The 24,429-nt window shown below is 39.8% G+C and overlaps 1 protein-coding gene across 3 annotated transcripts in view; it reads left to right on the top strand.

Annotated features, from left to right (window-relative positions):
- Positions 1-16,203: 16,203 nt before the first annotated feature.
- Positions 16,204-24,429, top strand: part of EPHA5 (EPH receptor A5) — a 539,960-nt gene continuing 531,734 nt past the window's right edge. The window contains exon 1 of one of the 3 annotated variants that reach the window (XM_073597764.1): positions 16,204-17,175. In XM_073597764.1, the coding sequence (XP_073453865.1) occupies positions 17,022-17,175 (154 nt within the window). In that variant the 5' untranslated portion in view covers positions 16,204-17,021. The remainder of the gene's footprint in view (positions 17,176-24,429) is intronic. The other 2 variants (XM_073597756.1, XM_073597752.1) reach the window with 2 other exon arrangements.

Genomic DNA, 24,429 nt, shown 5'->3' with positions numbered 1-24,429 from the left:
TTAGGTTCTAGCTTGTATTCAAAGTGGGTCTGTGGACAGCATGCATTGAATCTGGGGTGTCACATAACCAATGGACCCATCCCTCTTGATGTCTCTTGACATGAGTAGTCCTACCCACAAACCCCTTTCCTTGTCTTCATTTTGCTTGTTACAGATAGGCTGTCATCTCTTACTGCAGCAGCAGACACAGACTCCTCCCCTACAGTCTGTGCTTCCAGTTCTCTCTTTTTAGCACCTTATCCTTTATTTAACCCTGTCATTAGCATAAACATATCCCTTTGCTTCTTTTACTGTGAATATCAGCACTGAATGTTGTTTATAACATCCTCTGCAAGTAGTTAAAGTGATTCTAAAGGAATAAGTAAAAAAAACAACAAAAAAAACATTTTATACTTACCTGCTCTATGCACAGAGCAGCCCCGATCATCCCCTGCTGGCGTTCCTGGCTCCTGCCTCCTTGTGAGTGCCCCCAATAACAAGCCTCTTGCTATGAGGGCACTCCTGAGCCGCCTGCCTGTGAATGGACATTGTCTATTCACACAGAGAGTGCAGCTCGGTCCCTCTCCTGCTCTGTGATTGACAGCAACAGAGGCCAATGGCCTCCCACTGCCATGAGAGCCAATGAGGTTAAGAGAGACCCGGGAAAGCTGATGCTCTAATACACATCGATGGATCAAGATGGGGCTAGGTAAGTATGGGGGGGGGGCTTAGGGGAGCTACACCCAGAAGGTTTTTACCTTAAAGACTAACTAAAGGCAAAACTTTTTTTTTAGTTTTGAATAGAATGGAGACAGACTAGAACCCCCATAAATGTTTGTTGCTGTCTGTGCCCCTGTTAGGCTCGATTCACACTAATGCATTTTTTAATGCATTTTGCATTTTGCAGAAATGCAGGGAAATTTTTTAACATGGGTTCCTGTGGAACATGTTTACATCAATGCATTTTTGTGCCTCTGCGTTTTTGGAAAGAGTACTTTTTTCCCGCAAACTGCAGCGTTTTGCATGTAATAGAATTCAATGGACCCGCATCCAAAGTACTGTATTTTTACCTCAATTTTGCCGCAATTTGCGGTTTCCTTTTTTCTTATTTCTTTTTTTACACTGTATTTAACTGGTTGCTAAGGAGGGGGCCAGGAAGCCGGCCGCCATGTCCTTAAAAAAAAAAAATGCCAGCTAAAAAAAAAAATCATGAAAAAACAGCGTGGGGTCCCCCCAGGTTCATACCAGGCCCTTGGGTCTAGTATGGATTCGGAGGGGACCACACACACAATAACGATGGGGCGTGGCAAGCGGATTACATTATCCTGAGGCCACGCCCCCTTGAGGCGTCATGGGCCCATCATGCCCCGGGTGGTGACATCACAAGGGGGTGTGGCATCAGGATGACGTAATCCGATTGCCACACCCCGTCATTATTTAAGAAATGCAGGACATCGGCGCCGACAGATCAGCAGGACGCAGCATCGGAGGAGGATCGCCGGCAGGAGCAGCGGCAGAGGAAGAAGAACACTGGACAAAGAAGACAGAAGAAGAGCGGAAGAAGAAGCAGGGGGAGAAGGAGAAGAATGGAGGATGAAGATGTGGGGGAAGATGGAGGAAGACCGGAGGAAGAAGCGGAGAAGAAGAAGAAGATTTTTAATAAAGGACTTGTCAAAACTTGTCTACTGTATTCTTTAACAGTACATTACTTTTTTTTTAGTGAATAGGTAGCGGTACAATGTACCCCATACTCATTCACATGGGGGGGCGGCATCTGGGGGCCCCTTGTTAAAGGGGGCTTCCAGATTCCGATAAGCCCCCGCCCGCAAACCCCGACAACCACCGGGCAAGGGTTGTCGGGAAGAGGCCCTTGTCCCCATCAACATGGGGGCAAGGTGCTTTGGGGTGGGGGGCGCAGAGCCCCCCGCCATAAAGCACCCATCCCCCCATGTTGAAGGCATGTGGCCTGGTATGGTTCAGTAGGGGGGGGCGCTCGCTCGTCCCCTCCCTTTCCTGACTTGCCGGGCTGCATGCTCGGATAAGGATCTAGTATGGATTTTGCGGGGACCCACACAACATTTTTTTGCTTTAATTTTGGTGTGTGGGGGTCCCCTCCGAATCCACACTAGACTCAAGGGCCTGGTGTGGACCTGGGGGGGGGACCCCACGCTGTTTTTTCTCTCAATTTTTTTTTTAGCCAGCAATTCTTTTTCATTTACATTCAACGGGAAGCCCACTGACAACTGATGACTCATCGGTTGTTAAGGACGTGGCGGCCGGCTTCCTGGCCCCCTCCTTAGAAACCAGTTATATACAGTGTAAGAAAAAAACAAATCACAGCAAAATCGTGGTAAAAACGCGTGTCCAAAAACGTGGTATACACCGCAAAAAGCACTGCAGAAACGCTCAAAAGCAACATGCATAAATGTGAATCAAGCTTTATGGAGATTCATCCTCTCTGTTTGTCCTGCTTACCATTATCATTGAAAGTGAAAGTAAAAGAAAACCCATATTTTGGGTTGTCCCCAGAAAAGTAATAGAGGGGAAATCTTCCAATGGGGACACTAGTTCCAGTAACCTGAGAGTCCCCATGAAATTACCTTAATTTTCAGGGATTTCCTCTCACCTCCTGTTTGTCTATGGGACAGGAAGTGAAGGTAAATCTCCGCAATGGGACACAGAAGGCATAAAAAAAAAAACCGACAGAGGTCATAACCATCCCCTGCTCTATCCAAAAATGAAAAAGAGGTTTTCCTATAATTCTACTTTAATGCACAGAATGCATTTAGGTAAAAAAAATAAAAAACTTCTGCCTTTAGAACCACTTTAATATTTGCAGTTTCCATTTAGGTTATAGAGATCTGATGTTTCAATGGATTCAGAGTCACTTATTCTAATGTACAGATACCCCTCATTTAACGACTTACCTGTTTAACAACCACTCAGACCTACGACCAGCTCTCCCCACCAGAACGACACGCTGTACATCATTGTATTGTACAGTACAGCATTTTCGTTTGTGTTCTGTACTTATGCAAATTAAAACAACGTTATTGAGCTGGAGTTTTTTGTTTAGACATTTTTTCACAATACAGTACAGTGCAGTAGTTAAGAATGCTTAAAATATTGATTATTTGTGACTCCTCGCTTAACGACCAATTCGTTTCACAACCTGGTCGTTGGAACGGAACCTAGTCGTTAAGTGAGGAGAGCTTGTATGCACATCTCTCTTTTCAATTTCCCTCTGTAATCGTGTTTAGATTAGTCTGCTTAGGAGTATTCTTGGGTCCAATTAATATTCTGCCATTTGGCTTAGGTATATCTGTTTCATCTACCATGTTTTAATTATACATATCACCACTTCCCTTCATGCTTTCTATAGAAGTATATTTGTTTTATTGAACATAGTTAGTTTATGCCAAGCCCATTTGTTTAATAATAGCTATTTTGTACATTGCTGTGTTTTTCTCACTAAAACCAACTATGTTTCTAGTAGTTTGTATGCTTTTGGCCAGATTACATCCAGCCATACAACAGCTGAAGCACTTTGGTTAGGTTTTGTTACACTGTAATCTTTGTGATCTGTGTTTGTGATTGTAAATGTTGATAGCATCTCTTATGTTGTGTTTCTCAAGGAAACTAGTAGCATCTTTCAATACAGTGTGTGTGCATACAGTTTAATGTGTTTTTTAGTGTTCAATGTGGCTTCCTTTATTTTTATTTTTTTATATATAGTTAAAGTGATTGTAAAGGCAGAATGTTTTGTATCTTAATGCGTTCTATGAATTAAGACAAAAAACCTGTGTGTAGCAGACCCCCTCAGCCCCCCTAATACTTACCTGAGGTCCATCTAGATCCAGCGATGTTGCGCAAGAGATTCGGCTGTCTGTGACTCCCCTCCTCATTGGCTGAGACAGCAGTGAGGCGCCATTGGCTCCTGCTGCTGTCAATCATAGTCAGTGAGTCGATGAGGAGAGAAAGGGTCAAGGCTAGGCCGCTGCACAGTATCTGAATGAACACAGGGAGCTGTGGCGCCCCCATAGCAAGCTGTTTGCTGTGGGGGCACTCAGTAGGTTGGAGGGGTCAGGAGCACCGAAGAGAAACCCGAGAAGAGGAGGATCTGGGCTGCTCTGTGCAAAACCATTACACAGAGCAGGTAAGTATAACAAGTTTGTTATTTTAACGGGGAGAAAATTAGACTTTAGTATCACTGTAGCCTCCCTGGCGGTTTTCCCGAGTGTGGCTCGGGGTTAAAATTCAGTACCATTAGCGGTAACCCCAAGCCACACTCGGGATCGCATTGCAGGATCCTGGGGCGGCGTTACTTACCTTGTCCCCGGGATCCTGCGATGTCCCCCGCAGTGTCTGCGGGCTCCGTCCTCCTCCGAAGCCTCTCCGTGCCAGGCTCCGTTCCCTGCGAGCGGCGCGACGCACGGGGGCGGAGCCTGGCGGCAAATTCAAAAAACTGTCAAAATCATAACACATACAGTACTGTAATCTTACAGATTACAGTACTGTATGAAATGATTTCACATCCCTTTTGTCCCCAGTGCTCTGGCCCATGCCCTGCATGCAGTTTTACATGATATACACTGTTCTTTCTGCCTGGAAACTGGAGATTGTCCATAGCAACCAAAAAGTGTCCCTTTACGTCAAAAGTGGCTTTAGACCAGCTAGAAAACAGCGATAATAAATTAGAACACTTGCAGAATTGAGCGATAGTGAATTGTGGGGAAATTTATTTTATTACTATTTTTTTAAATTTTTTTTAATTATTTATTTTTATTTATTATATTATAATTTATGTTTTTGTGTTTCAAACTTTATCATACCCGGGATATCTACTAGACTCTGGTTTGGACAGATTTAAGTGTGTTATTGTTAAGATTTACAGACCTACAATATAAAACGCCAAATTTCCATGCAAAATAATGGTACCGCTTTCAGCACCTAAAATCCGAAATAATCATACCGCCAGGGAGGTTAAGTGTTACTAAACCCACAACAGTAAAATCAGTCTGTAAATGCAGTAAAGCATGCTTGTTGTACTCACTGTGGAACCTAAGGGGTTAATCCTCTGCAGTGTTTTAAAAGGCTGTCTGATCCTGTCTACTCTGATTCTCCCCTTCTTCCACTCTCCTCAATCTATCTCCTGATAAGGCAGAGCCTTTGAAGTCACCCTGCACATGCTCAGTTTGGCTTGTATTGCTAGAGAATTCTTTTTTCTTGGGAGGGTGCATATGATCAGCACAGGGCCAATTAGCACTGTCCAGACAGAGGGTCAGGGGTCCTGCAGCCTCATAGGACAGACAGAGTTGATGTTATGATTTTTTATTCTTATCTTGTGCATGGTCAGCAACAATACTTAGGTAGGTGGTACATGTCAATAAACATCCACATGAATGTCAGGACTCAAGGTTTCTTAGCAGAACATTGCCCAAAGAATAACAGTGCCTCCATAGGCTTATTTTCTTCCTATGCTGCATGCCGGTGCCAACTCTTCTCCAGGTAAGCACACATGCACCTGGCCATCTGCATGATCTGAAAGACATGAATCATCAGACCTTCTTCCATTGCCCCATAGTTCAGTTCTGATGCTCATGTGCCAACTGTGGGCACTTTTGGGTGTGGACATGGGTTAGCAGGGGCACCCTGACCAGTCTGTGACTACACAGGCCCATATACAACAAACTGTAATGCCCATTTTTTCTGTTTTCAACACATCAACTTCAGGGACAACATGTTTACTTGCTGTCTAATACTCGCCAATGACTTTTAGATGCCAATGTAATGAGATCATCCATGTTATTCACTTAATGTGTCAGTGGTCATAATGTTATGGCTGATTGGTTTGTTGTGCACAATATAATATTTTATGTATTTAGATGAATCTGTGAAAATATGCACCTAACGACCACATGGTTTCTAATATTAAGTCTAAACTGAAAAAATTAGAGAATAAGTAATTTATAGTAAACAGGAATTGGTCTGTTACAATATTTCATAAAGAACTGTATGTGCTGTTGGTGTATTGTAGGTTTTAATAAATGTACCCTTTGGGGTGATATTGGTCTCAGAGTAATAAAAAATATTGTCTTTTAAATATAATCTTGGCTAGTTGTGTGACTTTATAAGCCTTTTTGAATGTGTTCCGTGTACTACTGTATATTGAAAGCATTAAGTCCCCACTGTGATTATACAGTAAATTCAAGGTAGAGGGATTTTCATTGTTTTCTTTTGAGCCTTAAAACCTGACTGGAGTTTAAATACTTCCACACTCAAAACTTATAAGAAAAAAGTTTTAGCTTACATACACCTAAAGCAGGAGTCCCAAACTGGCGGCCCTCCAGCTATTGCGAAACTTCAAGTCCCATAAGGCATTGCAAGGCTGACAGTTACAGGCATGACTCCAACAGGCAGAGGCATGTAGTTTCGCAACAGCTGGAGGGCCGCCAGTTTGATACCCCTGAAGCTATTCCCTTTGTATACCAAAATTTACTTTATACACTGCAAAGTCTGGGGCCTGATATACAAATAGTCTTTGAGATTGTCAAACTAAGATATAACAGAACACGTGTTTCAAAAGATGGTAATGGTGCAGTCTCTAATTAAATTGGTTGTAAACCCTTACATATACCCAGTGAAAGGACTGGCCTCAGGTGATACACAGACATTAACAAATCCTCCTACATAAGTTGTATCTGTCTATCTGCAGTCTTCTCTTTTCTACATCTGTTCAAAGTGTGCAATTTATAAGCTTGTCTGAGAGTTCAGACAAAAGTAGGTGGAGATCTGAAGTTACACTCTGCAAAGCTCAGTTTGGAGAGGTCTGAGAGCTGATTGGAGGGAAGGGACACTTCCTTCTCTGAGCTGGCCGCTCAGCTGTCGGCTAGTTGCCAGCTCCCATCTCTTTTCACAGTTACTCAGCTGTTGATGATATCCTGCTCGTCAGTCCTGCCTACTTAAGCTGTCCAGTCCAGAGGAGCTCTGCCTTCGCCTTGGTCAACAACACAGAAATGTTTTCCTGCGATCCTGTTCAAGACCTGATTTGCTGACATCCCTTCTGGCTCCAGATCCTGCTTGCTGTTCCACTACATTGATCCCTGACTTCTGGCTTGGCTGACTATCCATTCCGGTTACTGAACTTTGACTATGTTTTGACTATGTTTTGACTACGTTTGTTCTTTTTACTTTTATTATTAAACAAGTGTGATTTAACTGTACTTCTGTCTCAGCGTGATTTCAGACACTAGCACTTTGGCAGAAGAGGAGACACACAGGGGAGGAAGCCTGAGGAGCAGTCACCGGAGCCGTTGCTGCCCACACTGGAGGGGAGGAGGAGGACAGCCCTGCCAATGAAGGAGAGGAGGAGAGCCCCACCACACAGCATGTAAGTGCTGCCCGACCACTGCCCGTCATCTGGCTGGTGGTTAGTGCTGCGGGTGGTCAGTGCCACGGGTGGTCAATGCCGCGGGTGGCCCGGCAGGTGCCACTGTGGTCAGTGCCGCGGGTGGTCAGTGTCACGGGTGGCCCGGCGGGTGCCTCGGATGGTCAGTGCCGCGCCGCCCAGTGGTGTTGGGGTTGATATATGTTTTCCACTCCCCCAAAAGGAGAACCCACCAGCCGCCACTGCTCTAGGCACTGCTATGGAGTTTTTTTGTTTGTTTCCCATATGCCTTAGGTCCACAAGAGCTTAAAGTGGAGTTCCACCCCAAAAAAAAATGTAATTTATGTGCATAAAAAAATTTAAAAAAAAAACATTTGGAGAAATTTTTTTTTTAATTCACCTCTAAATGTCGCTGGGGGGGTCCCTCGTAGTCTGCCTCCTTCAGTGCCTGGGCTCTTGACGTCACTTCCCTCGGCGCAGGAAGGGAGATCAGCTCTGCCCCCTCCCTCTTGTCAATCATCTGGAACACGTCACAGGTCCCAGATGATTGCACGGCCAATCACAGCGCACATGTGCAGTGGGTGCCTGGCTGTGAAGCCACAGCCGGGCACCCACAGTTACAATGCCGGTGCCTCCGAGCGGAGGGGTAGACGAGTGGGGCTTCGTTCCCCCACTTCGCTGGACCCTGGGACAGGTAAGTGTCCGATTATTAAAAGTCAGCAGCTACAGTATTTGTAGCTGCTGACTTTTATTCATTTTTTTTTTTTTAAGCGGAACTCCGCTTTAAGGAAAATTATTCAGTTCTTTAAAGGGTAACTCCACTTTTGGGGGGGGGGGCAATACAAAAAAAAATAGCATATACTGTACAATTGCTACACAAGTCATATTGTTATTGAATGTTATTAAAAATTACCTTATCAATCTGCAGCTCTGTAATTTTCTGTAAAATGCAATACAATATGGCTACCCGGAGGTGTTCTTTACACATAATGTGTACAGAACGCCCCACAGATATGTAATTTCCTGCTTGTGTGATTGGGTCACTGATTTTCCCAGAAGTCTACACTAAGATACATCCCCTACAACAAAAATTTAATTTTTTGGTGAGATACCCCCAATAGCAAATCATATCTAAGGGGATACAGGCCCTGCAATTTTCCTCATTAGAGCCCTGCAGATGCAGCAGCTGGTGTATAATTATAAAACCACTCTGATTAGATTTATTTTCTACATGGACACAGACAAAAGGTAAGATTCTGCAACAATGTTTTTTTAAATCCCTGCAATGTACATAGATCACCCAGAGAGGAATGTTTTTTTGTTTTTCTCAAAAAAGTTGGAGTTTCTCTATAAGTGTAAAGAAAGTGGAAATGTATCTTTTTGCACTCCAGAATTTGCATGAACCACTGAGCATGACTGTTCATTTATATTTAGAATAGGTGATTGGTAACATCTTGGAAGTTGTTTAAAGTGATTGTAAAGAATTTTTTTTTCCTTTTTAACAACTTCAATACTGGACACTTTTACCCCCTTCCTGCCCAGGCCAACTTTCAGCTCTGTCACATTTTAAATGACAATTGCGTGGTCATGCAACACTATACTAATATGACATTTTTATCATTTTTTCACACAAATAGAGATTTCTTTTGGTGTTATTTAATCACCGCTTGTTTTTTTATTTTTTGCTAAATAAATGGAAAAAGACCGAAATTAAAAAAAAAAAAGTTTTTCTTTGTTTCTGTTATAACATTTGCAAATAAATAATCTTTCTTCATAAATTGAGGCCAAAATGTATGTTGCTACATTTCTTTGGTGAAAATAACCTAAATGAGTGTATATTATTATTATTAGTCTGTAGGAAAGTCCACAAACTATCTGAAAATGGATCAATTTTGATGTACTGACAAGTCTATCTAATTTCTTGTGGCCCAAAATGCCAGGACAGTACAAATATCCCCAAAATGGCTCCTTTTTGCAAAGTAGACAGTCCAAGGTATTTAGTATGAGGCATGGCAAGGTTTTTGAAGTTGAAATTTTTTTGTCACAATTTTTTTTGGAAAATTAAGAAATAAAAATTTTTTTTTTGAAAAAAAATTTTACATACTGTCACACATGCAATACAGTGTCATTATATACACTATATTACCAAAAGTATTGGGACACCTGCTTTTACACGCACATGGACTTTAATGGCATCCCAGTCTTGGTTCATAGGGTTCAATAGTGAGTTGGCCCACCCTTTACAGCTATAACAGCTTCAACTCTTCTGGGAAGGCTGTCCGCAAGGTTTAGGAGTGTGTCTATGGAAAGTTTTGACCATTCTTATAGTGTAACTGGTGAGGCAGTGATCAGGGACACTGACTGGTGACAGCATGTAAAAAAAAAAAACAAGAAAACATTTTTTATATTTTTTTTTTCATAGCAACACTCTACTACTCGGGGGAGGTGATCAGGATTTTTTTTCTTTCTTTTTTTGCTTATTGATTGCTTATAACTGGGAATTTTACAGTTATAAGTAACAATTTTTTATAAAAACTATTAATTCCATGTTTACTATTGTGATTATCTGTGATTGGCCGCAGCTAATCACATGGTACAAATGGGCTGTGATTAGCCCTGTTTGTACCATGTGATCACTGTGACCAGTCACAGAGCTCATCACAAAAGTACACAATGAAAGACTTGATTCAAAGCCTTTCATTGTGTACAGATGTCATGTGATCTGCTGTGATTGGCCACAGCGATCACAAGATACCAGCAGCAGGCCAGTACAGTGATCTGTCATCTGTTGTGTCTGGTGGACACAGCAGGTGACAGATCGCACCTGAGTGCTGCCTGTGGGGTACATGAAGCATGATCCCGGGAGGCTGTCATATGACATCCTCCCAGAATAACAGAGCTTCTGTTTGGCCGTCATATTACAATAGGTCGGAGGGGGTTAAATAACAAACATGTGATACTTACTTGCTCTTTGCAATGGTTTTAAACAAAGCAGCCCCAATCCTCATCTTCTGGGGTCCCCCACCAGCACTCCTGGCTCCTCCCCCTTACAATTTCCCCCATAGCTGTGGGGGCACTCGTACAGGCTCGATGTTGAGCCTGGCTCTGTGTGTCCACTGACTTACACAGCAAGGCAAAGCCCAGCCCCCCGCTCCCTTCTCACAGACTGTGATTGACAGCACCAGGAGCCAAAGGCTCCCTCTTGTGCCTCCATGTCCAGTGAGGAAGGCTAGAGAGGAGAAATGTGCTGCTCCTGGGTACAATGCTGAAACGGGATCAGGCACAAATAAGTATTTAGGGGGCTGGGGGAGCAACGCACAGAAGGTTTTTTACCTTAAAGTGTTACTAAACCTAGGACCTTGCATTCACTATATGTGGTCTCCCACTGTACACGGAACATCAAATGCAATTATTTTAGTAAATATAAACTGCTAAATACCTTTTCTCATCAGCAGTATATAGCAGTCTTGTGACTTCTATCAGTGTCCAGCCGAGCATTGGTTAAAGCTTGTAGGTGGACATTCATTCTCCTCAAAACTGTCCTATGGGACTGCATGACTCCTGGCCCTCTGTCTGGACAGTGCTGATTGGCCCTGTGCCGATCACATGCACCCTCCCAAAAAAAAAAAAAAAAAAAGCACTCTCTGGCAATACACACAAAACTGAGCATGTGCAAAGTGCCTCCTAGGGCTCTGTGCTTTTAGCAGATGGATTGTGCACTGTGGAAGAAAGGAAGGAACAGAGAAGACTGGCTCGAACACAATGCACAGGGTTACCTCCTTAGGTTCCACAGTGAGTATAACAAGCATGCTTTACTGCATAACCACCGCACAGAGCAGGTAAGTATAAGTTTGTTATTTTTAACGAAAAAAACCCCAAGATTTTAGTATCACTTTAATTCATAGAATGCATTACGGTAGAAAAAACCTTCTGCCTTTAGAATAACTTTAGCATCATCTTGATGTCCATGAAACTACTCTTTCATTTTTAATGGTGTGTATTGAGATATTATTATCCTGAAATATTGAAACAAAGTTTGAATTTGATCCTGCAAAATAGCGCCATACACTTTGGCTTCTATACAATTTTATAGAGCATTCATGAGACACAAAGACTCCAGTGTGATGGCTACCATTGCCATTTTAGATCCCCTGCCATGTTTAACAGATTGCAAAAGAAGCTGTAGCTTGAATCCAGGCTCTGGCAGTCCCTAAAAAATAAACCCATCTGGCTGTAGGAAATAGAATGAAATTGAGTCATCAAGCCATATTACTTTTTCATCCCTTGGCATATAGGTTTTGGATTCTTTACAGCAGTTTATGCTTTTTTGTATACTTACCTTGGTTACAAGTAGTCTATAAATGTTAGCCCAACATAAGCTTTGTGAACGTCACAACGTACAGATTTTGTTGAGACTGTCTCATAGATGTAGTGATTTAGCACTGTTTATGGCAGGTATCCTGCTACCTTTTTGTCTACCTTGTTAGTAAGTTTAAAGTTGAATTTATTGTACCTCTTTACCAACTTAGCTTATTCATGTTTGGTATAGGCTATCCGTATTTATAGCTTTTTGAAATACTGGCCATTCAGGTACTAGCTGATCTCTTTGGAATTATGTTAAATATGCAATGCTACTGAAAACGCAGACAATAGAAAGCAACTTTTTTATTTCTAATAGAGAAGATAGTAAATATTTGTTATTTAATATGGAACATGGTGCAAACATGTTTAATGTGTCTTGAAATTGACCTGGAAAATAGCAGTGCACTCTCTGTCTGTATGTGAGGGTGCCCAGGCACTCCTGTGCCTACAGCCTAACAGCTGCGCATCTGCAATGTGAAATCTAAAGACATTTAGAATGCCGGCTTCAGGTCAGATACTCTCCAACCTCAATATCTAAGATAGCCTGCCCACTTCAGGGCATAGTACACAGCTCCTGGAAAATTGCCCTCTATAAGTATTAGAAAGATCTCTATAACATTATCAGGCCAGACAACCTATGTTCTTACTTAAATGGCAAACTAAAATAAAGGATTTCCAATACTTGACTCAAAAATGTCTAGAGGTTTGGAAGCCATCTTCACAAATCAGGAGATTTTCGAGACTCTATCCCTACTGTCTGGAAAAGGCCCTGGACCTGACAGCTTCTCTGCAGTGTTCCACAAACAATTTAACAATCCATTGACTTTTAAACATCAGATTGAGGGCAGGGAGGTGACCTAGGTTTATTATTTATTTCAGGTACTTATATAGTGCTGTCAATTTACGCAGCGCTTAACATATACATTGTATATTTACATCAGTCCCTGCCCTCAAGGAGCTTACACTCTAAGGTCCCTAACTCACATTCATACATACACATACTAGGGACAATTTAGACAGAACCCAATTAACCTATTAGCATGTCTTTGGAGTGTGGGAGGAAACTGGAGTACCCGGAGGAAACCCAAACAGGCACATGGAGAACATGCAAAGTCCAGGCAGGTAGTGTCATGGTTGGGATTTGAACCAGCGACCCTTTTTACTGCTAGGTGAAAGTGCTATCCACTACACCACTTTGCCGTCCCTTCTTATTATATAAGAAAAGTGAAGTCCCCAACCTACCTACAATGTCTGGCAGGGTGGTATAAATCGCAGCACTGGATGACCAAATCATAGGTCCTATGTCAGGTAAGATAGCTCCCATATATGTATTTTAGCTGTGTATTTACTGTTTGCCTGAATTTCAGTTTGAAGAATTTTCACTGACGAGATCAGAAAACCTTGGTTGGCACATCATTTCATCCTAATGGTCTTAAAGGTAAACTCAATAAAGAAAAAAAGAAAAACGACTTTAATACTATCACCTCCTGTAGTGATTCAGTGGCCCAGTTCACAACAGAGCGCCAGGCACCTAGCACACCGAGTCACATTAGATATTGAAGAGTCTTTGGCGGCCATAACACTACTAGAAAGTGAAGATCTTAGTCACTGTCCAACAGATTATATGATTAAAAAGTATTTGTATTTGTCTGCCGCATGGTACTTTTTTTTTTTTATATACATTTTTTCCAGCAGAGTCATTTTAAAGCGGTTGTATACCCGCAATTTTTTTTTTTTTAACCCTGTAAAGCAAAAGGCATAATGAGCTAGTATGCACCGCATACTAGCTCATTATGAAATACTTACCTTAGAACGAGGCGTCAGTATCTTACCTGGTCCACGCCGAGGTAGCTGTCATGTTGCCTCGGTGTGTTTTCCAGGTATCGCGGTTCCAGCGCTGTGAGTGGCTGGAGCCGCGATGTCATCACTCCCGCGCATGCGTGCGGCAGATTTCTTACTCGGCAAGGTCCGGCAGCTGCCAGGCTTCAGCCTAGAAACCCCTGTGCGCATGCGCCGCTGCAGTCAGCGGCGCATAGCAAGGGGAATATCTCCTAAACCGTAAAGGTTTAGGAGATATTTTTTTTACCTACAGGTAAGCCTTATTATAGGCTTACCTGTAGGTAAAAGTAAAAAAAAAGACTATACAACCGCTTTAACAGTGTATGTACACAGTTAAGGTTAATGTTCCCGCTGGGCATGTATCTTGATGCTAGAGGGACTCTGTATGCTATAGAAGGATCTGCTAACCTTATGTCACTAGGCTAAAGACACATTGGGGGTTATTTACTAAAGGCAAATCCACTTTGCACTACACGTGCACATGAAAGTGCAATAGCTGTAGATCACTGTAGATCTGAGGGGAAGCTCTGAAATGAAGAGTAGTTCTGCTGATTTTATCATCCAATCATGTGCAAGTTAAAATGCTGTTTTTTATTTTCCTTGCATGTCCCCCTCAGATCTACAGTGACTGCACTTCCAAGTGCACTTGCTGTGCAGTTGTAGTGCAAAGTGGATTTACCTTTAGTAAATAACCCCCATTATGATTTCCGCTAATATTTGGTGATCATGCCTCCACAGAGAACCTGGGATTCATCATGGCATACTGGTTCTCACAGACTGGTGTCGTTTGAATTCAAATTGCAAGCTGCTCTAAGGCTCCATGCACACTGGAGCTGATAAACTGCAGTTTATTGGCGTTTGGGGTTTTTTTTTTTTTTAAAGCCCATGAACTCCACTCTGTGTTAGCCTATGTGTCCATGCACACATGAGCTTTTTTCTGAACGCCAGAAATTCGCGTTCAAAGAGCCGTTTTTCACCGCTAAAAAAACGCCAAGCGCCGATAAACGCTCATAAACGTGCGTTAATTAGATTTCGGTGTCCTATTTTTTCAATGCATTGTGAGAGTTTGGAATGCATTGTGGGATTTTTGGAGTGTCCTCTGTGTATTTGTATTAAAAACGCCCATAAACGCTAACGCTAAAAAACGCTCATAAACACTAGTACACAACGCTGTTAAAAGCACGTTTTTCAACCAGTGTTTTCTGCCAGCAATCTGGCATCCAGAAAAAGCTTTTTTGAGCTTCAGTGTGCATGGAGCCTTATAGTTTGATGTAAGTGCAGTAACCACCCTATTTTTGAGCCCTGGAGCTGCTTACATATTTCTGGAAATACGTTTAATTTAGCCTGACAATATTGTTTTAAAAAATTAATTTTTATTGGGGTTTCATTTTCAAGAGGCACGCATTGGGGTTGATTTACTAAAACTTGAGAGAGCAAATTCTGGTGCAGCTGTTTTGGTAACCAATCAGCTTCTAACTTCAGCTTGTTCAGTTAAGCTCTGACAAAAAAAAATGGAAACTGATTGGTTTTTATACAGAGCTGCAACAGATTTTGCATGCTCTAGTTTTAATAAATCACCCCCATTACATCTTAAGATTGAAACTTGATGTTGGTTGCCTTTTTTTAACACAGTGCTGCATATAGTTAAAACACATGCATTTTCAGATTCTTCTTCTTTTTCTTCTTCTTTAATATTCTTTATTAATAATAATAATAATAATAATAACTATTATTATTATATATAGCACCAACAGTTTGTGCAGTGCTTTACAGAATAAAGGGAGACAGTGCAGCTACAATGCATGATGCATTTCTGACAGTTATGATCAGTACACTCATAAATAAAAAAAATTCCCAGCAATAAAAAAACAGATTTTTTAGGATTTCAGCGTCAAATTCTCACGCTTTACATTGTTTTGCTTCTATTTGCCTGCATGTTACTATTTTGGACAAGGACTCAAGTAGGTTTGAGTGGTGGGGGTACCTCATTGTGCCTTTCAGAGAACATAGGAGTTATGTGCAACCACAATGCTCTCTAGCAGCAGTAGCAGGAGCCCAGACACAGCCTGCATCCTGCCCAGGCACACACACACCAGAGGAACATAGCAGTCACACTCAGCTTCTGATGCTTTAGAGAGGAAGGCATGGCAGTCACATACAGCTTCTGATGCTGTGTAGGAGAGCATGGCAATCACATACAGAATATGATCCTGTAGAGAGGAAGGCATAGCAGCTTCTGGGGCTGTGGAGGAAAGCATGACAGTTACACTCAGATTGTGATGCAATGGGGAAAAGCATGGGAGTCACATACAGCTTCTGAAGCTCTAGAGAGGAGTCATATAGAGATTTGGATGCTGTGAAGGAAAGAAGCATGGGAGTCACCTACAGCTTCTGATGCTCTAGAGAGGAGTCATATAGAGATTTGGATTCTGTGAAGGAAAGAAGCATGGTAGTCACCTACAGCTTCTGATGCTATGGTGAAGATAGCATAACAGTCACTTTAGAGATTTGGATGCTATGGAGGAAAGCTTAGCAGTCACAATCAGCTTCTGATAGAGGAGGGGATATCAGTCACATACAAGAAAGACCTTGTCTGGCAGTCCTGTTCATTGACTGATGCAGTGGACAAAAAGCCTGAGCTTCTGATGCTGTGGACAGGATCTTGGCAATTTAATCCAGGCTTTGATGCTGTGCTCAGACTCGATTCCTTGAAAGTGCAAGGGTATGCTGAACTTCCCACTGACTTTCTCCTCTCCCCCCTGCTGATGTTTATGTGTGATCAGCATCCCTGGCAGCTGAGCTGAGCTCTGGTCAGAGCAATCACAGCACTGAGCTGACGTCTGGATTGTTTACTTCTTGACATCCTTAGCTTTCCTCCTCCCTTCCTACCTCTTCCATGTGATGGTCTTCTCCAGGGACCTCCTGCGATCTGCTCTCCTTAATTTGGACATCATCGCTAGCTGCGATCTCCCAAGCCCTTGCTCTACCCCCTTCCTCCCTCTCTCAGCTCCATTCCATCCTACGATGATGCTGATGAACATATGACTTTTGGTTGAAGGGGGGGGGGAGAAAAAAAAGTGTGTGGGTTGCTGTTGTCACATCCCTCATCTTCAACCCCCGTCATCTGGCTCCTCTGAGCCATCACACTCGTCCAAATCAAAGTGTGGAAGAGGAGGAGAGACGGAGGAGGCACATCAGGGTTATTTGGAGGAGAGGAGGAGGAAGGAAAAAAAAAAAGAAGAGGAATCTTACACCTGATCACATCCCACTAACAGAAAGACACCTCTGACAGCAAGGACAACCGACAAGTGCTCGATCGCCATCAGCTCTTGGATTGACAGTCGTTAAAGGGAATTGTCGGGACTGCGAGCTGCTACTGCTGGAAAGGATCCTGAAACAGCCAGGCAAGAGGGCTTTTTTTTATTATTTAATAAACGATTGCTGCTGAAAGAAGATGCTGCATGTCAGTGGTGCCAAATCTGCTGCTGCTGGACTGTCCTGGATTCATGGATCTTCTTGGTGGGGTGGATTTGGAACTCATTTAACCGTTTGGATATGGCTGATCACCAGCACCTACTCCAAGACAATCGCTGGCCCAAGCAATGAAGGTGAGCTATATTATTCCTCATCCTTATGTAGGTGTGTACATTAACGCGAAACACATTAGGCAGCAACGCTGACAATCAAAGTGCAGGATCTCTGTGACACCATCATTCATCACTCCAATAGGCAAAAGCAAGGAGACTTTAACATATGCAAATGTGTATATGTGTGCTGCATTCATACTGAGTCTAGGGTGCACTGCTGGCCATCACTATTAAATAACAATAGGTAGCATGCATAAATGAAGTAAAATGGCAAGAGCCAAGCATGTCACTTCTATGTCTTTAGCTGTATAGAGTAGTTTACAAAAAAACTTGTGTAAATAATGTTTGTAAATACCTTGCATGGTTCTACAAATAACTTGTATGTGTCCACTAATAACTTATATGTGTCTACAAATAACTTGAATGTGTCTACTAATACCTTGTATGTGTCTACAAATAACTTGAATGTGTCTACTAATACCTTGTATGGGTATACAAATAACTTGTATGTGTCTACTAATATTTTGCATGGGTTATAGTTGCAGCAAATAATTAACATAGACTGGAAGCATATAAAGATCCCTATATAAGTTCCACGCACAGTATAAAAAAAATATATTGCCATCAATGTTATTCTGCTTCCCTATAATTCATGATCAATCTCTAAACAATGTGGTAAAACCATTGTTAAAGGGGGTATATGTTTATATGTGTGCTGCAGTCATACTGGGTCTAGGGTGCTGGCAATCACTTTTAAATAGCAATAGGTAGAATGTACAAATGAAGCAGAATGGCAAGAGCCAAGCTTGTCACTTCTATGTCTTTGTTTAATAAAGCTGTATACAGTCGTTTACAAATAACTTGTATATGTTTACAAATACATTGTATGGGTCTACAAATAACTTGTATGTGTTTACTAATAACTTGTATAGGTTATGTTTTCACCAAATAATTAACAGACACCGGAAGCCTATACAGATTTCCCACGCACAGTATAAGAAAATATATATTGCCATCAATGTTATTCTGCTTCCCTACAATTCATGATCAATCTCTAAACAATGTGGTAAAACCATTGTTAAAGGGGGCATATGCTTATATGTGTGCTGCATCCATACGGGTCTAGGATGCTGGCAATCACAGAGCCAAGCTTGTCACTTCTATGTCTTGTTTAATAAAGCTGTAAAGAGCAGTTTACAAATAACTTGTATAGGTCTATAAATAACATGTATTTGTCTACAAAAAAACTTGCATGGTTTTTGGTTGCAGCAAATAAGTAGCAGAGACCGGAAGCCTATAAAGATCTTTAGATAAGTTCAAGGCACTGTATTAAAAAAATAGATTGCCATCAATGTTGTTCTGCTTCCCTATAATTCACTTATTCATGATCAGTTTTACAAACAATGTGGTAAAACCATTTTTAAATGGGGCACCATCACAAGTCGCTTCCTTTTCATAGTACATATTGCTTTAATATGTACTTTTTTTCCATATATAATCCTGCATAACAGATTAGGATCTTTTGTGGTATATTGCGTTTATAGGCTGGCTACTACAGACTTTTTTTTTTAAGATGTAAGTTAAAATAAAATTGCTAATTCTAGTGTTCTAGCATGGTCCCTGTATTACAGTACACCAAAGTGATCTCATGCTGTGCAGTACTGATAATATTGTTGAGGAGATGAGAATGGAGTTGACTCTTGGGTCAGAGCGTTGCTGCAGGGTTTATGCTGATGTCTTGTTAGGAAGTTGTTCCTTGAGCCTTGGAAATGAGTCAAGAGCAATAGTAGTCTCTGAGTTTATTACATTACAACGGCTAGGGTGCAGGCTATAATCATCTGTCTTTTTTCTTTTTTTGTAGAACACTCTTATAGCTGTATTACTCATAAAGGGATAGGATAGCGACTGAATGGTGATCAATAAAGGAGAAACAAGGAGGTCATTCACTATTATGTATAACACACTTTGGGCTAATTATCTGTCATTCTGTGAATGTGAACAATGTGTTTTGAAAAAAAAACAAGCTATGCAATACAAAAGTAATTCAAAGGAAGTTGCTATTGGTATCCCTTAATATCAATGCTGTCCTTATGCAATAATCTCTTTATGCTTTGCCAAGAATACAAGTGGTCACAGTTGTAAGATATATTAGTGTTTTGGTGAATGTTTTTTTTTCTTGATGCTTTATAGGTGTAGAATTGTATTATATGATCATTTGATACAGTGGCTCATTATATTATAGTCGTTCATAATACTGTAAATATTCTAACTAGAAATAATTTCTGAGAAACAAAATCTATCCAATTGTATTTAGAGAAAAGCATACATTTTCAAAAAAATCTGATATGTAAAAAAAAAAAAAATGAGCTGGCTCACATTGGAAATGTGACTTTGGTTGCGTATGTAGGCCCATTTTAAAAGTTTGTACAATTATGAAGGCTATTTACACATATATGCATCCCTCAACTCAAAAGCTAAAAACTCTGAGCAAATTAGTCTTGGATGTTTATATACTGTATGATGGCTGGAAAATAAGACAGGAAAGCGGTTGGTGAATGTCCCAAGATGCAAAAGTAAAATAATTAGACTTTTAAGAGTTTGGCTGTAGGAACGAAGGTAGTGGTTGCCAGCCACTACATGTCTGCTAGTGTGTGGTTTCGCTAACTGTGTTTATATTTTCCTGAAACATTGTTTCAGTGGGTTTTCTCAGAACATTTTGGTACATATTAAGCTTGGCAGTTACCATGTAGGTTAATTCCAAAAATAGTAAATAGCACTGGGGCATTTTTAAAGCAAATGGTTTTTCCAACTTAAAACATCTTGCATCTTGTTACACCAAATTAACACAATGCCATGACATCATCCCAACATTACATTAAGAAAATGAAAATATTGGAAAAAGATGTGAACTTGCACTTTTTAAAGTATGGCTTATTGTCCTTTGATAACCAATGATTGACTGCAGAACATTAGGATGTCTATTTGGCCTTGAACATATTATAGACTGAAAAGACACAACTTTTCCCAACATCACAACCATGAAATGATAAAAAAAAAAAATAGAGAGCCTTCTTTCTGATGCGTTTGATAAAAAAAAAAAAAAAAAACACACACACACAGCAAGATGTGGGTTGTATATGAATGTGACGTTATGGCCATTCTACAAATTTATTTAACATGGCACAAGGTTTCCTGTTATATAGTCTTCTCCATCTGTAGATTACAAATCAAGCCTTAATACAATACAGATCACTAAGCATCTCAAGGATTTATGCCACAGATGCAATTGAACTGAATGTGTGACCCAGTTGAAGAGGTAGTAGAAAACTAGGACCAATAAAAACATGTAATAAATTCGCGAAGAAGGACCGTTAAGGGAGGTTCATAAAATAGGTCTTTTTTTGACGACTATTTACGTGCTACTGTTAGTGTGTTTTATTATACATGTAGTAGTTCTATCTTTGCTAGTATTTGTTCTTTACTATTAGATAATGGCTAATATCCTTTGAGCTATTCTATTTTTCCATCCCTACTAGAGTGAATAGAATGTTAATACCCAAAATAAAAAAATAAGAAAATAATAAAAAATAATCCAAAATATGTTTTTTTTTTTAGAAGGACACAAGAAAACTAGGCCCTATGTATATCACGTGAATTCTTGGTACACATTTCTGGCCTATCACGGCCTTAGAAATCAAATGCATACATTTTTGTTTTCCTTGCCAACAAAGTAATTATTCTATCACTTTTTTTTTCACAGTTTAACATATCAAGTGCATTTTTACACCACACATGTATCATTGTAAGTCACATGCACGTGTCTGACTATTTTTAGAGGTTTGCACAGTGTTACAAATTTACACAGCTAGTAGTAGATGGTAAAAATCTCAATTCATATCTATTATAGTATATTGTACAAGAGGAAGTTAACTTACACTGGTAGTGTAGACCTTGTCATGGATAAAAGCACTGTCTTTGTGCCAAATCAAATGGAGATCTCAAACTAGGCAGAGGAAATTCATATTCTGTTCTTCTTCTAGAAAAATAAAAATGACCTAGAAAGTTTTTCCTCCTAAAGATGGTTCAGTCAGAATAAGCTGGAAGATACTTATTCATACAGTATATAAGTCTTGTGTAATAAATATAAAAAGGCCATATAGCAATAATTTTATCATAACAAGCCTGTACATAAAATATATAATATTTTTTTTTTGTTTTGTTTTGTTTTTAGTGCACTTATGTTTGTTACTGATTTACATATCAAATATAAAACTCACCATTAATGGCTTGGCTATAAATTGTATATCTCAGGTACTTTACTTTATTAGAAAGAACATTTTACCTATGATAAATAGAATTTTCCACCACTCTTTGATTCCTTAAAGGATTTCAAGTGTCTCTGATGTGCTCTTAAGAGCAGCATCATGAGAAGATTGATGGAAAAAAAACACGTCCATGGAAATGCAACTTCATTAATGACAGCAAAATAGAAGTGTAGTTAGCATATAAGCATGGTACGGACTATTTCAGAAACTCATACACTGTTATTATAGCATTAGAGACATTTCATAAAAATGAATGTTGCATTACACATCTATATGTGTGTTTAGCAGTGTGTAAATGCACCTAATACATATAACAAATTATATAGAAAATCCAGTCCTGTGCATACCTACAAAGCCAAGAACATCAAGGCTGTTTATTTTTAGACAAATACAAAAAGCATCATTACCTTAGAGCAATTTTACCAATCAATCTTTTGTTTTGTTAAGTTCAAACAATACATAAAGTTTTTTGTTTCAGTTTTACACTACATGATGCTAATATTAGTTGTTATCATATTTCTCCTATTGCTTTATTTTTTAGCACTGACACTTTCGTCTAAAAGTCATATGGTGAATATAAGCATACAATGTACTGTACACATTAAATAACTTTTGATCTTTTTTTTTTTTTTTTATGGCCAGATGGTTAAGGTAAATCCCACAGGCTACGAGAATTAATACTGCAACCAAACCTGTCATGGTTTAGCAGTGTCACTTTGATGAGCTACCTTAGAATATTGTTTGACACGATTCAGATATACAAACAATGGGATGATAGTCTAGACGTCACAACATGTGTGAATCCAAGGGAGAAGTTCAGTATAGAGTTACTGGGTGGAACTGTGAAACAGGTCTCTTTAATGTTTCTCAGTTAAAACTTTGCTAATAAAAAGTGCAAATAAGTGTACAAACATCAGTACCCTGTGATTTAAAAATCTGACATTTCAATATATTAACCCAATTCATTGCATGAGGGATATTACTGTATTAGGGCCCATCTGGAACTAATGAGGTTAAGTAAAATCCCTATGTTACAAAACTCCCCTCTAAGCTTATTCTTTATGTCTCCAACCACACAACACAAAGGCTGTCCTTTTCACTGCCAACGTCTCTGCCCCTTTTGACCCTTCCCTACTAAAAACAGGAGCACACCACAAAGCAAAGGGGTAGGCACATGAGGCCAGAAATTTCAGAAATCGTTTGAGGCTTTTCAACTATTATTTAGAGAATGAAAATGTGAAACCTTTGTTATGCTAAATAGTTCATGCACAGTGAGGAAAGAAATAGGCCTGCAATAATTTGATGACTTCCTCTAAGATACTGAGTCTTTTATGAAAGACCTAAGTTTCTTTAGTTAGGTACTGGTGGCATTGTCATGAAATGTGAAATTCTGTGTCAGTTTAATAACACTTCCTCTATAAACATTGTCCTTTCTGTCATTCAGTGCAGCATTCATTTGTAAAAATGGTCAGAACATCAAAGACTATAGCAACCAAAATCATTTTGTTAGTCAAGTTTTCAATCTGGATAGATCACTTGGTGGGATCAGAATAGTATGAATATAGTGCTGTTTTTTTTTCTCTTTTTTTATGTTGTAATTTATTGTTTATAACAAGTTACAATTTTTATGTTTTGGCGAGTTGGCCAAAGTTTTTTACTTGCTATTTTTTAATGACTCTTAGAGAAATGCTCTCCCATAGATTCATATATATTTCATTTTTTATGGAAGATTAATGAAAGCTAGAGAACATAAAACAGGGACTAGACAAAAATCAAACAGGGACATGTTGCATCTTATAATGAGCAACCCTATCTATGTCTTACATTTTGTTCAAAATCCACATTGAAACCTGGTTGGTTGGCATTCACAATCCCAATATGCTATCCATCCTTTGTCAGTTTTATTGTAAAGGCAAGCATGTTCAGCAAGGTATAAGCTCACTTTAACAGTAGTTTTTTCTGATAAAAAGATGTCAAGTGACAGTGCCTGATACTTTTTTGGTTCTAGCTTTTTTCATGAGGATGTAGATCAGTAAAAGATGGCTAAGGTGTTTCTGTACATTGATATATTGTGACCCATCCATTGTATGAGGAAAAGTCTATATCTCACAAATAATAAATAAAGCTTGCAGTACTATGATACTTATAAAAAAATGAATGCCTACTTTGGATAAGTCCTTTTTTTTTGCAACAGTTAAACCATTAGCTCTAGAAGAAATACAGCTTGCCATCTCTGTGTGACTTCATTATTCAAAAATCTGTTTGTTACAGCTTTCCTAGCCCATTCTAGCTAGTAATGAAGACATTGTCATTCAAACAGCCAGTTTTAGAATTGTATTTGGATGCCCTCTATCTAATGCCATCTAGCCTTTGTATCCTGCAAATAGTCATGCTCCTTTCTCTGTTATACTCCCAATGCTCTTTATGTTTTGTAAATTCCCACTGAAAATATAATTCTTTTTAACTAAAAATGCTACTAAAAAATAAACAGTATGGAGATGGTCATGTGGTCTATGCAAAGATCAACTTTTCTTTAGAGACCGATATCCCAGGTTCCGCTATAGAGAAACCAAGCTCCATTTAGGATACTAAACTGTGGCATAAGAGTAGGCTACTTTTTTTCTGAGAATATTGGGGAGTCTTTTGTTGCCTTTAATGATGCCACTGAGGGTACATCTAACCTAAATTATGGATGGTGGGACATGAAAGAGATAAAAGATTAAACCAAGAGTATTATCTGTCCAACTTTTTAAACTCAGTATTGCTTTATGGTATTATAATTATTTTAAACTCAAGGACTTCTGGTTACAATAAAGAAAAAAATATAGGCAAACTAAAAACATTAGTAATGCACTAAGACATAGCAAAATCTATTAACCTTTCTCTGCATTATGTTTATGGCAGAAAAGTTAATAACTTTCCTCAGACTTTAGCTTTCTATAGCTCAAAG

The sequence above is a fragment of the Aquarana catesbeiana genome, linkage group LG01, assembly GCF_042186555.1.
Source record: "Aquarana catesbeiana isolate 2022-GZ linkage group LG01, ASM4218655v1, whole genome shotgun sequence".
Taxonomy (NCBI): Eukaryota; Metazoa; Chordata; class Amphibia; order Anura; family Ranidae; genus Aquarana; species Aquarana catesbeiana.
The sequence above is the reverse complement of the archived record's forward strand: the minus strand, read 5'-3'. Positions and strand labels throughout refer to the sequence as shown.